At 42.8% G+C, this 17713-nt stretch overlaps 1 protein-coding gene across 1 annotated transcript; it reads left to right on the forward strand.

The window, feature by feature from the left end:
* The first annotated feature begins 300 nt into the window (after window positions 1-300).
* On the forward strand, window positions 301-12161 carry GABRR1 (gamma-aminobutyric acid type A receptor subunit rho1). Its single transcript, XM_059468323.1, has 8 exons — window positions 301-407; window positions 1702-1769; window positions 3533-3756; window positions 7135-7217; window positions 8396-8536; window positions 8993-9145; window positions 10846-11042; window positions 11874-12161. Exons 1-8 carry the CDS (start codon window positions 389-391, stop codon window positions 12159-12161), a joined length of 1173 nt encoding a protein of 390 aa, XP_059324306.1. The 5' UTR covers window positions 301-388.
* Window positions 12162-17713: the final 5552 nt, after the last annotated feature.

Here is a 17713-nt window from a genome sequence, read left to right on the forward strand (position 1 = left end):
TCACACATGTTGTTCGTCCAGCCCACACATTTTAATGACTGTCCCCAAACTGCAGAGAGAATTTTACAGGGACAAAAAGCCAGCAAACAAATGTTTTCTCAGTGCTAAAATTATCACAGGTGCCTGAACTGCATGCTGAGTGCAGGAATCAGTTTTTATTGACATTCTGCCAACCACTGCCACAATCACAGGCTCATGCTCTAAGGGGTGGATGATCTGAGGAGTAAATGGAGTGAAACAAGCGCGTGTTCTCACAGGCACTGGCCAGGGCTCATAGCTGTGCTTCTCTCCTCCTGGTAGCCCAATCTTAAAACGAAGCCCTGACATCACCAAATCTCCCCTGACGAAGTCAGAGCAGCTGCTGCGAATAGATGACCATGACTTCAGCATGAGACCAGGTTTTGGAGGTATGAAACATGCACATTTTTCACTGGTCCTGTTTTACACTGTCACTTCTTTATTCTGTAACATTTACAGCACTGAAGAAGCAGATTGGCTTTTCTGTCTCTAATTTCTGTTCTTTTGAGTTGTGAATTCATGGCACTCTCGGGGGAATGGAGGTTCAGTGAAATAGCCTTCTGGATGAGCAAAAAGCATAGGCATGGAAATGTGATTAACAGGCAATATATTAATCCTATTGCTCAGTGATACTTTCCTTTGATGAAAATCTGCAAATACACCTTATGTTTATACCTGGATAGTGTGGGACATTCTAAGTTTTTGTCTTAGTATGGCCATACATGTGCATAATCATGATGTACCGCTTTTACCTCAATTATAACCCAAAATAAAATATTTTGACTGTGTTAATGCTTGCTCACAGTTTGGTGGCTGTGTGCTAGAGCAACCAAAGCTTTCAGGGAAATGGATGGAGAACACGCTTTCTTTCAGCCCATCGGATTAGAGAATGTTGTAATTTATCTACCCTTTCTGGCTGACAGATGGTCATTCAAATCCAGGATACCATTATATACTCTGATGAAAGAAGATTTTATCACTAAATGCTCAATATGCCAAATACCAGCATGTTCAATTAATTTAAAAACATTTCAGTTTCACAGCAGTTCACAAATGTGAGCATTATTTTATTTGACAGCTCTCCTGGACTGTAATTGCCAGAGGTATATGAGAGACTGGTCAAAGCCTGGAGGAGGGAAAAAAGTTCAGAATCCCTATTACATGGGGTCACAGCTGGACTCTTCCCCTCAGGAGCCTCAGGCTCAGTGGCACATGCCTGTGTCCTGCTATGTATCCCCTCCTGTCACCCTTTCTCTTCCACAGCTTTCATGGATGTTATTAGCCTGCAAGGAGAGCAAAAGTGAGGAAAAATCTCCCACACTCCCTTAGCTGTGCCACCTCTGGCCTCTCTGTGAATGGATCCTCTTCCAGTAATCTGTCTTGCCAGTCCTGGACTCAAGCACTAGAGCTAAAAACAATTAAAGTTGCTTTTAAATCTTGAAGGAACACATGTAGGATAACACAATAAAAAGAGAAAATTATTCTTGGCTCAGTCTTATTACTGACTTTAATTGTTATTAGGAGATTTTTGTTGTAAATTCCAATAATTTATAGTTTCTATTGGCTTACTGTTGTTTCTATTTAAGACTGAGAAACTATTTCTATCTGTAAGATAGTAAAGTCAGAGGAATTGCTTTGTCTCACTAGGTTTGTACTTTGTCAACTCCTATGTTTTTTCCCTAGGCCCTGCAATTCCTGTTGGGGTGGATGTCCAAGTTGAAAGTCTGGACAGCATTTCTGAGGTGGACATGGTAAGAGTCACAGATGGGACCTCTGGAGACCAAAAGTCTGCAGGCTACATGGGTTTGTGTCCATGGGGTTTGAATACTGCCAAGGACAAACAGTCCACAGCCTCCAAAGGCAGATTCACATTCAATCTGAATCTGCCAGCAATTACTTCTATTGACCTCATGCTACCATTTCATGGCCCTTGAAGCAGAAGGAAGAAATCTGTCATTTTCTTTTCTCTAGGACAGAATGATAAAACATTGCCAAGACTGTCTCAAAGGATTTGGGTTTCTATATTTTTTTAAATAGTGATAACACACTTAAAAGCTCTGAGGAGACCAATGAATGTGTTTGCTTTAAAGCACTTACATGCTGCAGACATAGTCACTTTGGACAAATTCTGAGGTAGTCAGGGGCCAGAGAGCTCCCAAGGAAAAGGGGGAATGGCTTTAAACTGAAAGAGGGCAGGTTTTGATCAGATATAAGGAAGAAATCCTTTACTCAGAGTGTGGCAAGGCACTGAAACAGACTGCCCAGAGAAGTTGTGGATGCCCCATCCCATTCAAGATCAGGCTGGAAGGGGCTTTGAACCATTTGGTTTAGTGGAAGATAGCCTGCCGATGGCAGGGGGATTGGAACAAGATGGTCTTTAAGGGCACTTTTCCAATCCAAACATTCTGTGACCCACAGAGTCTCTCAGTAACTCAGGTTTTGCTTTGAAAGAGAAAAGAATCACTCCCCAATACAGAATATTTTTGAAAATGTTTGGACTTTTCAACAAAACTGTCAAACAGCTCTGAAGGTTTCACAGGAAGCCCCAGATTCTCTCTGCTCCTAATTAACAGACAGAGGGATCAAGAGCCTGCACTGGACCTCCTGCCATGCCTGAGCCAGGCACAGCTGGTGGTTGGCAGAGACACTGGTGACATGTCAGGCTCCTCTCACTGCAGCTATTTCAGCTCTTGTGTGGGCTGGGATATCTGCAGTCATCTGACCTCAAGGGTCAGCATTTTCCCCAGAGCTACGGACCCTCCCAGCTGACTCCCTGACTCCAGTGCTCTTGGCACCCTCACAGCTAGCCATGGGTATCCTGAGCTTTCACCTGTTCTGGCTGAGGAGAAAGCTTGTGAAGGTGGCCAGAGGGCCCCTAGAAAGCTTTGGGTCTTGAAAGCAGAGTGGAAGAGCTAACATCCAGGACTTAGAAGTTAAAGAAAAAACCCAGACCCCAGAACAACCCCAATCCAAACAAAATCCAAACAACAAGCTTGTTCCTTTTGGTTTTTAATCAAACATTATGATTTTGAATTAGTTCCTGTGGCTTTTGAATAGTGCCCCTGTTCCTCCTCTAATGTCATGTTGCAACACTCATCAACATGGGAAAACCACTAGATGGCCTTGGGTTAAAAAAAAAATTCAGGGTCGATTTTGGCTGTTAGCGAAATAATAATGGAGAAGATTTTACATTTTCAGAATCAATACTTTTTAACTTTTAGAAAAATTCCATGGTGCTTAGCAAGATCATTACTTGCTTTTTAAATGAAGACACATCAGTGACAGAGTTATTCATTCTGTACTAAGTTGAAGCCTGAGAAGTGAGTTGTGGCTGAACCCAGTAAATCTCTCTGACCTGATGAATAAACAAGCTGCAGCTGGTGATGCTCCTTGCAGCCCGGGGAGTGATGTGCCCTCAGGAGAGGTGCTTTACCCTTCATGGTTTGTCCCAGAGAGGAGCAATCCCTACCGTGCTGATAAGGTGTCAGTAGTGACAGAAGCCTTTTTGCTGCAGGACTTCACCATGACTCTTTACCTGAGGCACTACTGGAAAGATGAGAGGCTGTCCTTCCCCAGCACCAACAACCAGAGCATGACCTTTGATGGCAGACTGGTGAAGAAGATCTGGGTCCCCGACATGTTCTTCGTGCACTCCAAGCGTTCCTTCATCCACGACACCACCACAGACAATGTCATGCTGCGGGTCCAGCCAGATGGGAAGGTACTTTATAGCCTCAGGTAAAACTGCATTCCCTCAATGCAAGCTATTAGTGGAAAGAGAAAGTGGTTTAATTGATTCCTGTATTGTGTTTTTGCATGACTTCATACAAAAGAAAAGGCATAAAAAGAATGAATGTGCTGGCTCTCCAGAGACATCTAAATGCCTGTATGAGTACATTAAGTGCCTATTGCACAAAGCCAGTTTCTGTGCCAGCATTGTTGGTTCCATCACTGTCTCTTCATTTTGTGAGCATGGCCAGCCCCTGTCCCTGTTGGGAAGCTGCAGTCAGACGTGGCAGTCCCTCGGAGCAGCTCAGTGGGAGGCTGATAGCAGGCTGCAATCCCCACGGGCACTGCTGAAGAGGCAGGGCACATTCTAAATAAAAGGGCAGTGTCTGGTAATAAAGAGAAGTCCAGGGCAGCTATAGTTATCCACTTCACTACACAGCAAAGTCTCTGGGATTAGCAAAATCTGCAGTTTCTATTCTTGAAAGCAATAATGAAGAAGTATAAATTATACTGAGTGCCACTTTATAATAAGCAAAAAAACCCAGAGGGAACCTCCTTCAGCACATGAAGTGAGAAGCTTCAGGGCAAGGGTATATAGTTCTTGGTGACTCCTGTGTGTTGTTAGAGCAACCCAAACACTTGGTTGGGCTCTTCCTGCTTTTTGCTCACTTTTCATGTGAAATCCGTGGAAGCTCTTTGCAGGAAACATTTTTGGTAAACATTGCTTTGTCCTCTGGCTTGAGGGGTAGTCCCAGCCCTGGCTTTTTCCCTTATTTTCCAAATAGTTCATCAGTTGACATAAGTCTAAATGTTATTAAATTGGGATTTTTAAATTTCTGATAAGTAACACTTTCATGCTTGGAGATGCTAAGTGAGGAGCATCTGTGTCGTGCTTTAATCCCAGCTGGCAACTAAGCCCCATGTAGCTGCTGCCTCACTCCATCCTGGTGGGAGGGAGAAATGGAACAGTAAAAGACAAAAAACCTCGTGGGCTGAGATAAAGGCAGATAATTAGGTAAAGCAAAAGCCCCATGCACAGGCAAAGCAAATTGAGAAACTGATTCAGCACTTCCCAAGGGCGGGCAGGTGTTCAGCCCCAGAAAAGCAGGGCCCATCACACATAATGGTCACTTGGGAACACGAGTGCCTTTATTCCAAACTTCCACCCTTCCTTCTTCTTCTTCTTCCCCCACTTCATACACTAAGCATGATGACATAAGCTATGGAATGTCCTTTTGGTCAGCTGGGATCAGCTGTCCCCTCCAAACTCCCTGTACACCCACAGCCTCTTCTCTGTTAGGGTGGTGTGAGAAGCAGAAAAGACCTTGGTGCTGTGGAACCCTGCTCAGCACTGATAAAAATATCCTTGTGTTATTAACACTGTTTTCTTGACAAATCCAAGATGTATTCCCACACTAGCTACTGTGAAAAAAAAAATAACTCTATCCCAGACAATCAATTTATCAATCTCTAAAGGAATAAAAAATCTGTTCTTCTGTTTTACTTGGCTGCAGCTCCATCCAGTTAGAAAACAAGTACTGCCAAAGGACCCATAAAAACCTATTTGAAGGGAAATTTCTGTACAATATTCTGATGCAAGAGTGTCAACATCACCTCCACACCAATGAAATAACACAATACCTGATAAACAAAACATCAGATGATAGATAACATATTCTGAAGGACAAAAAGAATGAAAACCTGGCTGATAGGAGGTCAGTATCAGCAAGACTTGTAGTGAGAAAGTTGCAGAATACACTGCTTGTGAAGGCTGTGGAGGTCTTTAGGGAATGTTGGTAGTGGCAGAGGTGAAGCTGAGCCTGCCACAAGGTGAGGGGGTAACTTCTCAGCCTGCCAAGGTGTTTTATGATTCTACAAAAAAAAGTCAAGCAAAGAAATTCTTGATTCCCTAGGGGCCATCAGTCTGACAAGAATTCTTTTGTTGTTTGATATTTTTATCTTACCGTTCATTTGAATTCATAGCCTGAACATTACCTTCTCATTATCAAAGCTTTTTCTTCACTCAGCAGATTAGACAAGGTTCAGGTATTCTTTAGGCCTTTGTAAAGTTTGGTCAGGTCCTGAGTACTATAAAAAAGGACAAGAATATGACATATTGTTCAACTATAGCATGCATGCCTACACGCTCATTTAGCTGCCAATCAACTGCAATGCAAGCATTTATGGTTATCTAAAGAAGATGGGAACAGGAGGACATAAAACTCAGATCCTGCACAGCCTTGTGCTTACACAATTGCCCAGTACAAAGTGGTGGTGAAAGACTTCAATAGCAAATTGGCTGAATTTCAGTGTTTTATTCAGCAGCAAGTGCAGGTTGCAATGCTTCGTGAATGCTGGGGAAGGACAAAGGCTCCCTGAGAGGTCACTGCTGCCTGTCTGCCTTGCTGAATGCCTTTGTCTGCACATCGTATTTTTCCTTGGTGTCTGGCTTTTTAGGGTTCTTTGCCAGACATTGTTTTCCCGTCTTGGAAACCACCACAGACCTCTCTGTCACCTGAACTTCCAGCTGAGCCAAGCACTTTCACTCAAAGGCTAAGTCCAGACAGGAAAGCAACATCAGACAGAGCCCATCAGACAGTCCACTCGTGTAGAAAGACTACTAATATAAGGGATTGTATTGTGTTTTTATCACTGTATGATGTCTCTCTACCACTGACCTTTCTATAACTTATTAATTCTTTCCCCAATATAATTTATACTTTTATTTTCATTTACTCCTCTGGAGTCCAAACCACTCAAGTCGAGATTTATGGATGCTTCTGGTTCAAACACCAAATTATGCTATTAAAAATGTGATAATCAGACCATAGCAAAGCGAGAGATTTTGACGGATGGACCAGAGCATTTCGGTGATCACTTGCATTCCAGCTCCAGCCCTGTGCCCTCTGGTGGCTGATTCCCGTGTGTGATCACCGAGTTTCCACTGAGCATGGGAAATTCATGGTGTGCAAGGAAATTGCTTGCATCCCTCATGGGTTGCAACTACGACGGCTTGGATAAATGCAAATTATTTTATTGTACAAAGCATCTGTTTAAAGGACAAATGTCTGCAGAGATGTGTTGGCTGATTCTCGGGTGGGGGGGGGGGAAGTGTCCTTTTTGCCCTTTCTCATTTTCTTCTCCAATACTTCTGTCATCTAGTTGCAATTTGTAATGGCCTAACTTTCTAGTCACCTCTTTTTACAGCAGCTTGCTGAGAGGAAGAAATTACTGAAGTGGAATGGCTTTAGTTGAATGGGAGGAATTTATTTTCAGTTGAGTGGTACTGGCTGCAGTTGTTTAATAAAAGACCAAACTCACAGCTTGACTATTTTACAGTCCCATAAGGAGACAAGTTTTTAATGGAGTGATTTTTATTATTCCTAGAGTTACAGTAACAGCAATGTGCAACATGGATTTTAGTCGCTTTCCCCTGGACACGCAGACATGTTCCCTGGAGATTGAAAGCTGTAAGTAAAGTGGAGGTATTGGGGAGCCAAGGGCACCTAAACTATTTTATGCCAATAATTATTATATCAATAATTAATTAGACCAATAATTGCACTGCTGCTTCATTCATGGAAGCTCTAACCAAAGTCATCAGACTTCAACACTGAGAAAAGCTCCCTGCCTGTATTTTTTCACTAGAATTAGATGGTGTTTGCAGCAAGTGTTTTTAAAAACCAGCTGTGAGCACTGTCTTGCCAGCGGCCCTGAATGCCCAGTGGGGCCCAGGCTGCCCCACTGCCACCCCACCCCCAAAGCCCCCGGGCCACTTGCCTGCAGGCCAGCAGTCTCCAACAGCACCTGTTTGCCCAGGTGCCCTCAAACACATGGATAAATGGCCATACACCCTGCACAGGCAATATCTGCTCATCCATGGTATAGAGACCGTGATAGGGAGTGACATTAATTGCCTATTTGAGATAAAGCCAGCTTATGCCTGTTGTCCCGAGTATGATGCACATGTAAATTGCCCAGGTTTCACATAGCAAAATTTCAAATTTTTGGCTTTTTTGAGTTATTTTCTTTTCCTTCTTAAGTTTGCAATAAAAAATTACAATTTAAATTCTGTTTTAATACATTTGTATGTGATTTATTTTCTCCCTGTGTGAAAAGAGCTTCTACTAAACCCATCTGAAAGGGTTAACATTACTGTTACTTCCACGTGTATTAGAAAACAAAGTAATGTTCATGTGTATATCATAGGCAGAAATCTTTTTCTCCAAGAGTTGTTTTCTCCTGCATGCCTCAGACTATTGTCTGTTCAGATTGTTCCTCTGATTGTTTCTCTCATCACCCCAAGCAGGTTCTTTCTGCTAAGGCTCCCTTTCTTTGCTTCTGATTTTGGGAAGTTTACAGGAAAGAATTGTTCAAGTTCTGATGCAGTGGGTTACTTAACACACATATTATATGTGTGAAACTATGATTAGAGAAACAGGAGGGTTAACAAAACATACCAGGCATCAGGCCTGAGGGCTGTGACCATGAGCTAGTCCACTCCTTGCCACAGGCATACCCACCACCTAGGTGGCTGGCATTTGGGAATTTGACCTTTTCAGCTGGGAGCTCTGTGGGTAAGCCCTGGACTGTGGGGGCGGTAGCAACTGTCTTAGTGCACTATCCTGAATTTGCTCTGCTTCCCTAGATGCCTACACTGAAGATGACCTTATGCTCTACTGGAAGAATGGGAACGATTCCCTAAAAACAGATGAGAGGATATCACTGTCCCAGTTCCTGATTCAGGAGTTTCACACCACCACAAAGCTTGCCTTTTACAGCAGCACAGGTGGGCAACCAGAGCACCTTCCAGAGCTGGGGGAAGAAAGGTGAAAACTGTGTCTCTTGCCCTTGGCCATGGAGGACAATCCACTGGGGGTTCTCTTTGTATCCCATCAGACCTGCCACTCTTCTATACCAAGTTGGCTGTCCCTGCCACACACTTCCACCTTAATGGTCATGTAGTCTGGAAAGATAATTCCTCTTCAAGGTCATGCCAAGTCTTCACTTGAATTAAACTCTCTGATTGATAGGCTTTATTTTCCAGAATTGATCAGCCCAAGAGATGGTTTGACTTTGATAGTTGGTTCAGTAAGGAGTTTTTCTGTAAATTGCAATGATCTGCACCATTAACTGTGTTTTCATAAAAGAAAAGTAGTCACTTTTCCCCTGGTGCAGCATCACCCTATCTGAAAGCAGTCAGGTGTTGGTGTAACTCCTCTTTTTCACTCTCTCTGTTTCACAGGGTGGTACAATCGCCTCTATATAAACTTCACGTTACGCCGACACATCTTCTTCTTCCTGCTCCAGACCTACTTCCCTGCCACTCTCATGGTCATGCTGTCCTGGGTGTCCTTCTGGATCGACCGCCGAGCAGTTCCTGCCAGAGTCCCGTTAGGTAAAAACAATCTTGTAGTCTGCAGACCTCAGAGACAAAGGCTGCAACCCCAGCCTTGACCATCCAGGTGAAATCCCTGGTGCCATGCTCTGCCCCTGTGTTGGCTGGAGGCACAGAAATCAGCTGTGCCACACACAGGGACAGGGCATGTGTCCCCCCATGGCACAGACTCTCCTTGTGCCAGGAGAATTCCTTTGCCTGTTTGCACGAGATGTACCTGGAATGAATCAGAGAGCAAACATCCCACTCTGCTTTTATTGCTCCAAAGAGAGACAGGGCACGTGTACAGCAAAGGTGTCAAAATCCTTCAGAGACTTCAGTGAGCGAGAAGGTGAAAATCAGTACCAGCAGCCCTGACAAAGTTTCAGTTAATATTGAGTTTTGCTAGAGGCAGGAGGGTGGAGGTAACACAGCTGAACTGTGCCATGCTATTTAACTTTTTTAATGAGTTTGAACTGCAGTGTGAGGGATTCAGCTTCCCTTTTTGCAGCATCTTTTTGAGGGATGAAGCCATATGTCACAGGAATCACCATAGGAGCAGATCTGTGATATGGACATAAATCTTCTTCCAAAGTGGCTGCTTTGCCCTCAGCAAAGTGCTGTTTGTTTTTTTGCAGATTCTGAGCTCAGGCTTTCTTCCTCTTATTCCAGGCAACATGCCTCAGGACTTTATTTGTTTTTAAATCACATTCCTCAGTGGAGAGAATACAGAGAGACAAAATAGAGATGGCAATAGAGCAGTTTTTCAAATCTGAATTTAGAAACAGCACTCATTGCCTCAAGACATCATTAAAAGAAGCATAAGGGTATGGGCCATGGCTTTTCAGAAGATGTAGGCACTGCCTGAGCAGTATTTTTGGCACCTAGATACTCCTGTGAATTCAGTTCTTTGTGCTTAATTTCAACTTCCAAAGTAATCACTAATGTGACATAATTAGTCCCTGAAATGAGAGGGCCATGGAGAGGCTCTCCCAGAGCCAGGGTAATGCTGAACTACAGGGGCTCCTGCCCTTGCTCTGTGCTCATTGTGCTTGCCCAGGGTGTAACATGGGACAGCCCTGCCTTACGGGGCACCATTATTCCCTGATTTTACTTAGTGAAGGCACAGACCAAGTGTGAGAGTCAGCTGGGGACTTTTGACGTTTCATGAAGCAGGACTTCTCAGAAGTTCAGCATACAGAAAACACAGGGGAAACAAGTAAAAGCAGCAGCTTCACTTGTGTCCATGCTGTGGGGGGTTTAAACTAGAAGCTGAGATACTCAGAATCATAGAATCATAGAATATCTTGAGTTGGAAGGGATCCATAAGGATCACTGAGTTCAAATCCACATACTTGTACCCGTCCAGGGACTGTCCTGAACCTAGAATGGGGTGCAGCCAGCACAGGGTCAAAATGCTGCTGCCTGGCCATGGGATGGGAGGCTGGTGGAGTGGTGAGGAGCCAGAATAGCAACACCCTGAGGCCAGAATCAGAGCTGTGCTCACCAAATAGATAAGAAAACTAGACAAGATATACTTGTCCAATTACAAATCAGGGCTGCCTTGGCCTTCCTCAGGCAGTGAAACTCATTACCCAAAAGTGGAAAAAAAATATTGCAAGGTAAATTCAGATGTTAGGAAATTGTAACAACTGCTGTATTTGTGATAAAGAGTCTGGCTTGAAAGCATCTTATGGTCTCTTCTACTGGTGAATTCCCAGGAATAACCACCGTGCTGACCATGTCCACCATCATCACTGGGGTGAATGCCTCCATGCCTCGTGTTTCCTACATCAAAGCCGTGGACATTTACCTGTGGGTCAGTTTTGTATTTGTCTTCCTCTCGGTGCTGGAGTATGCGGCTGTGAATTACCTGACAACGGTGCAAGAGCGGAAGGAGAGGAAACTGCGGGACAAGGTGAGGTTTTCTATCTCCAACGTCATTTTATTGCCCCTGGGAAAAGGTGTGGCAAAAGTCTGGAAATGTTCAAAGCTTTGCAACTGCAGCTCTCAGCTGCCAGGGGAAAATGCAGTGTGTGCAAAAAGACACCAGCAGTGAGGCATTGCAGGTTATGAAGATTTTGCACACACAACCCACACCCAAGCTCACTGCTCTTTCTTTGGAGTCTGCGTGGGCTAACTTAGGTATAGTCCTCCACTGCCTGTACAAATGGGATGGGTTTAGGATTTTACCTTTAAATATTTTTTTAATAGTGTAGATTAAAACCTGTGGATAGAATCAATTGAATTCTGAGGTTTGGGTTTCAGATAACATGACAGATATCCCCCACTTTTGTCTGTGCACAGTCTAAACTTATACACAGGTCCCAATTTTCTCACTCTGCCCTTGTTACATTAAATTTAAACTAAAATTTCAGCCTAAGGGAGTTTCTCTCCTGCTCCAAATGAGGCAGGCTTCATTCCTTCTTGTGGTTTCTCTCTGTCTTCCTCTGATTTTCTCAGCTACAAAGCACAGTTCCAACCTTTTTTTGCGCCCTGGTACCTGTGCCTAAACCAAAGGAACTTTTCCACAGACAGCCTTGCTCCCTCCCTGACTGCACCTGTGCCTCACAGACATGGAAGTGGAGAAAGCTCCTGCCCAGCTCCACCGTTTTGTTCTTCCTTTTGCATCCCAGCAGCCTGAATCCCCCAGGCCTTTCCCCACCTCTGTGGGATGGGAGGAGGAAAGGGATGTCTGTGAGTGTGTGGACACGGCTGAAACCCCTGCTGCCCCTGTCTGTGCCCACAGCCTGCCTGTGCCTGCAGCCTGCCTCAGCCGCGGGCCATGATGGTGGATGGCAGCTACAACGACGGGGACGTGAACGAGCTGGGGCACTTCATGTCCGAGGACGGGGACAAGCAGGAGCGGATGATGGTGCAGCTGGCGCTGGGCTCGGAGAGGGGCTCAGCCAGGAGGAAAAACCAGAGATACGTCAGCATGCGCATCGACACCCACGCCATCGACAAGTACTCCAGGATAATATTCCCTGGGGCGTACATTCTCTTTAATTTGATATACTGGTCCATTTTTTCATAAGGATTTGTAACTTTAGTCACAGAACATTGTGACATGGAATGAAAGTACAATCTCATAGGCTAAGAGAAAGAAAATAGGGAATAGTTTTATTTGGAAGGAAGATTGAATTTTTCCAGGATTTTTTTTTTATTAGTGGTAATTCACATGTGGCATAAATAATTGTGGAAGTTTCACATGTCAGCAAAATATAGGATACACAATCTCAAATTTTATACTTATTTAAAGATGTGCTATGTTCCTTCTTGTGCCTCACAGGCCACTGTAAACTAATTTAACAAGTGACTATAATTGCCAGTTGCTTATATATGGTGCATCCTCCATTTTGTGCCCCCGAAATCCTAATTCACTGAGTACCTGAGTGCATGCATCTCTCAGCTCAGCACACTGACTACATTCAATACCAATAAATATAAGACTATGCAAATACTTGCATGTTTGCAGGATGAGGTAATTACAAACACAAAATATCCAGTACTGGGAAACGCTTTGGCAAGGTTATTGATGGCTACAACTTTCACAGCTTAATGCATGACTCAATAGCAGTACTACACTGACAGGTCCACATAGCAATACTTTCAGACTTGTGCTTTGTCTTAATAGTATTTAAAACATGGAAATATTTCCAAACTGTCTTGACTAAGAGTTTTAAAATACGAGTTGCAATGTACATTTAAGAAGGAATGAACAAAAGCCAGACTTCCTGTAATACTTAACCAAATCCTCTGGGAAACACAGGAGCTCTCCTTGGATCTGCTTATTTGGGTCACTGGCAGCTTTGCTCTTGAGTTTCCTGGGAGTGGGTTTCTCTGCAAAATGATCCAGTGAAGACAATCTGTTGTCTATGAAAAAAACCCCAAACTGCTTCAGGAGAAGCCTCTTTCCTCTGATATAGTCTGGGTATTGCCAGCCTGTGTAAGCCTGAAAACCTGTTGCAGCCTGCAATGCCAGCAGTAGTTGTAACTCGCTTTCAGGAAAATCCAGGTTCACCTGTTTGTAGAAAAAGCATAACAGAAAGGTGCTCAACAGCTGACAAAGCAGTAGTAAGGACTTTACAAGAGATACCATGCCAAAACCTTTGGAATAAAGTAAGAAAACAGCTTCCACCATAAGACAGCAGCTCCACTGCAGACACAGGTACAGCTGACAGAATCTGCTTTCATGCTGCATGGCCCCCCAGCATCCTGCAGCCCACCATGCCCTCAGCGAAGGCTCAGCACCTTCCAAGGCCGAGCAAGGGGACACAGCTGCAGCTGGGGGCAGCTGGCACTGACTTAAGTCCCAACCCTCCAACACAGTGTCTGCAGAGCAGCCTGTCAGTGTGAATATACTCCATATGGAAAAGGCAGAATCTGTAATACAGAAGTGATAAAATAGTTCAGAAAAACAAGAATCAGTTGAATGGAATCAGGGGCCTTTACAACACCAGCAGCACCAAAGGTGTCTCAGAATTGTGATAATTCAGTTTTTCTGCTGCTACATGATATACACCTGTGTTCACAAAGCTACCTGAGGGTTTGCATTCATAGGACTTCAAACACCACATGCTTTTGCACACAATTGCAGAATTCATTACTGCCTGCACAGCAGATACTCTCGTGTTTTACAGGTGGAGCTGCTCTGAGCATCAGACCAAAGCAGTTGTGACTCCAAAAGGAGAGTGAATCTTCTTACATGGCACCTGCCCTGTCCTGCCTGTTCTGTCACTCTACCATCAGGTGTGTGACACAGTCATTGCAGTTGTTTGAACACTGCTGGTTGTTGTTTTCATTTCTTATGTAAATAAATGTTACATAAACCTACTCAGCATTTCTTACAACTGCTAAAATTGTGATCTGAAAAACTCCCTACACTCATCTCACACAGCCTACACTCCATAGGTAAGGCAGTAAAATCACAAAAGCTAAACAACATCAAAAACCACACCCACCCATAAGATAGTTCTGCTACTTATTTCTACAGAGAATTTTTTTACATGCACATGTACTATCATACCTTATTTTATCAAGTCCCCTTCATAGAATATTAGTCTCCTGTAAGTTTTTACAAGAGATTAAAAAATTGCCTTTTTTTAACCTGTAAACATTTCAGTCAAATTAAAGTAGAAAGGTCACTCTGGTAAAAGCAGATAAAATGTTGACTTCCAGGTTTGCCCACTCTACATTATTCTTTATTCCTTATTCTTATGACAGCTTTCCCCCCAAATAGATTTTTTGGGCAAACTTGCACAGGAATGTATTTAGATTCTCAGTATTGCAAGAACCCATTTACTTCTACAACTTAAGAATAGCATGAACAAGAGTGCCAGATTTTATAGTAAGCTCTTCAGCTCCATAAGAAGCTTAATGTTCTGTAGTTTTCTGCAGTATGGTACATTCCTTTATAGACTCATTAATCTCATACTACATACATTATTTGGCATCTGATCAGTATATTAAAGGAGATTTTGAAGATACAAATGGGAGCTGGATTTTGAATTCACTGGCTTTCAGTGGGAACCTAGTTTCCAACTTCCCATATGATTTTTCAAAATTTCCCTTCTAGCACAACCCCCTAAACTTATTCCTCAACCTCAGTGTTTGGATTTACACTATTAATTTACTTGTGTTTTATTTGGGAAACTCTAGTGCCTTTTCAGTCTTATATAAATGTGTATATACATGTACTCTATAACTACAGGATATGTCATATACAGTCAGTGTTTGCTATCAGCAACTGTACTCATTAAACATATTTACATATGCACTTTTTTGGCTTTTAACCTTTCACTGTATAGGTTTTGTATCCAATCATTAACACTCTGCTCCTTTCCACTTCTACAATAAATCAAAGAGGTTTGTTTGCTTTTGTTTATTTCTAGAAACACTGAAAATCACAATAAAACTTCACATTTGTATAGCATCATGTGTTTTCTACCTTCAAAAGCATGATCTCCGTGAGTTTATACATGGAGAACTCAGGACCTGAACCAGATGAATACCAAATGCATCCTTAAATCTGGTTATGCAGGTAGGGCTGGAGAGTCCCAGAGTTTCACAGCAGGGCTCTGATAAGAAGCCTGGATGCAAACGCCAGATCACCTTGATGGTGACACTCAGCTTTCCATCTCACACAGCAATTGAGCATTACCATCCTCACTCTCCTTGCTTTGGGTAACACTCTGCAATTTCTGTGAGATGGACCCAAAGCCCAGCCAGGAACGAGGCTGTGTGCAGAAGGCAGGTCTGTGTGTATTGTGCATGGACACAGGGTCTGCCTGTGAGCACTTCTAGCTTTGGAGGCTGAAGCCTTTGGCAGTCTTTAAGGATGATGATAATTACTGATAGGGTGAAGCAGCAAGGAGGCAAACTTCAGTCTGCAACTGAGAAGCTGCAGATATCCCATCCCTGGGAGTGTTGAAGGCCAGGCTGGAGTAGGAAAAGAAATTGTATTATTCTAGGAGTAGTGAGAAGGCAAGAAAAATTAGATGGGCTTTTAATCTTCCTTCCAACCCAAACCATTCTGTGATTCTCTAAACTCTAGAGCCATTATAACAATAGCCAGTGAATAACAGGCACAGCACCTCAAAGTTTCAGTGGCAAAAAGCCCCACTTGAAAATTACAGCCCATTTTTATACAGTCATCCTGTTTTTCAAAGTCATCCTGTTTAATTCTAATCAATTAGTAACATTCTTGCCACTCAATTCATTAGTTAGAAGGTGCTTGTGTGTGCTAAGACTCTCTCTTTACACAAGTGTTTACATATTTTCTTCACAGACTCTCTTGGGATAGACTTTTTATTTCTCACAGGTGCAACCCATTTTTCTCAGCAGGATAGACTGTTATGCAAAATGATTTTCATTCCTAGAATTCTTTCTCATGGGAACTGAATGGCTAGCTGTTAATTCAGCTGAGGAAGGCCTGATTTTATAAGGCCTTTCTTTTATAAGGTTCTACCTGTATGCAACATAAACAAGAGCACCATATTCTTACACTATCCACAACCATATGGACTCATTAGGACTGAAGCACTGGATCTTCCCACTTTATTTTTAAATAAAGACATTAGATGCAGTTGTAGCTTGAGAAAAATCCTCTGAGTTTGTCAGATTCTTCTGACTTCCATTAGTGCCCAGAGGAATCTAAACCAGCAGCAATCTTATCCAGCTTTGGCTTAGTACAGTCTGGGTATGAGCCCTTATGCAGGATGCACTTTTGCTCCCTAGTAAGAACAAAATGTGGGTGGCAGCAGCAGTCAATGAAAGAGTCTGGTGGACAAAGGCTCTGTGGAGGGCTGCTACCTGCAGGATAAGGAAATTGCAAACCTCAGGGATAAAAAGGAAATAATGTAGAGTGACTTTTTCTTTGTTATTTCAAAATTATTTATTCCTAAACATTTTGCTCTAAATAAAAGATCGTTTTCAGGAATGCTGTTAGCAAGTTAGGAGATCACTCAGTGAATACTAGAGAGACTTCAACAGCTAATGTGTTGTGGCTCTTCCACAGAGGAACAGTCCTGCTCCTTGTGACAGCAATGGGAGCAGGTACAGAGCACTCACAGTAGGGGGAAGCAATTACAGAAATGAGATTCACAAGAACACAAAACTGCATCCCATTTATGGTTTGAAGAGACTGCTGGGCTCTTCTGCACCAGGAACACAGCAGGTTGCAAGTTCTTGCCTTCAAATCTTTTCATAAAAAATAAACCCATCACATTTCATCTTTTATTTTTTGCTTTGCTTTGTATCTTTTGCTCAGGTCCTAAGACAGATACTAAATAAGCAAATACAGTAGTTTGGTAGGCTGGCAGAGGCTTTAAGTTCCTCACAACATCTGGACATCATCACCTCATCCTTTCACAGCTGTCATTTGCCATCAGCAATTCAGAACAATTTCAGGCATTACAGTCCATTACTCACACATTTTGATTCATTATTGAGAATACTATTCCTGACAAATATCCTAATACTCTGAAATTACAAACAGCTTGGGGAAGACTGCAGTTAGGGCAACTTAAAAAGCATGCTGGATATGTTCATATATACGTGATTTCTGAGCATGACTGAAAATCAAAGTTTTATTCCCACATGATCTAAACTTTTCCCATACATAGTATTACTGTGATAGTAAAATTGCAAGGTTAAATCCCAGACTGCTTTAGTTCTGCACCTCAAGAATGAACATTCTGAGACAAACTGGAATTAGCTCACATGGGGAATTGAGAAAGGAGGCTGAAGGAGGATTCAAGGATTTGGCAAATGAAGCCAAGATCACCTGACCTAGTGCTGGTGATAATCCCACTTCAAACTGGAGCTAGACCAGCTTTAGCCTAACAGAGACCCTTCACAAGCTCACATTCTAACTTATTCTATCAATTCCAGCATGTTTTAACAGTTAAAACAGCCATAGGATTATAAAGACTAACATTAAATATGGCATTTGGAAAGCACTAACCCTCACAAATGCAGACCAAAATGGAAAGCTTAAACCACCCTCAATCTTACATATTGGTAACCAACTAGGGGGGAAAAAGAAATAATCAAACATGCTACTCACAGTCATTCCAATATTAAGCA

Source organism: Ammospiza nelsoni, chromosome 3 (assembly GCF_027579445.1).
Source record: "Ammospiza nelsoni isolate bAmmNel1 chromosome 3, bAmmNel1.pri, whole genome shotgun sequence".
Taxonomy (NCBI): domain Eukaryota; kingdom Metazoa; phylum Chordata; class Aves; order Passeriformes; family Passerellidae; genus Ammospiza; species Ammospiza nelsoni.

Bases quoted from the DNA above. Each gene is read 5' to 3' on its own strand.
- GABRR1 (XM_059468323.1), top strand. The intron at 7,218-8,395 runs GTAAGTAAAGTG...CTGCTTCCCTAG, and splicing joins TTCCCTGGAGATTGAAAGCT to ATGCCTACACTGAAGATGAC. The intron at 8,537-8,992 runs GTGGGCAACCAG...TCTGTTTCACAG, and splicing joins TGCCTTTTACAGCAGCACAG to GGTGGTACAATCGCCTCTAT.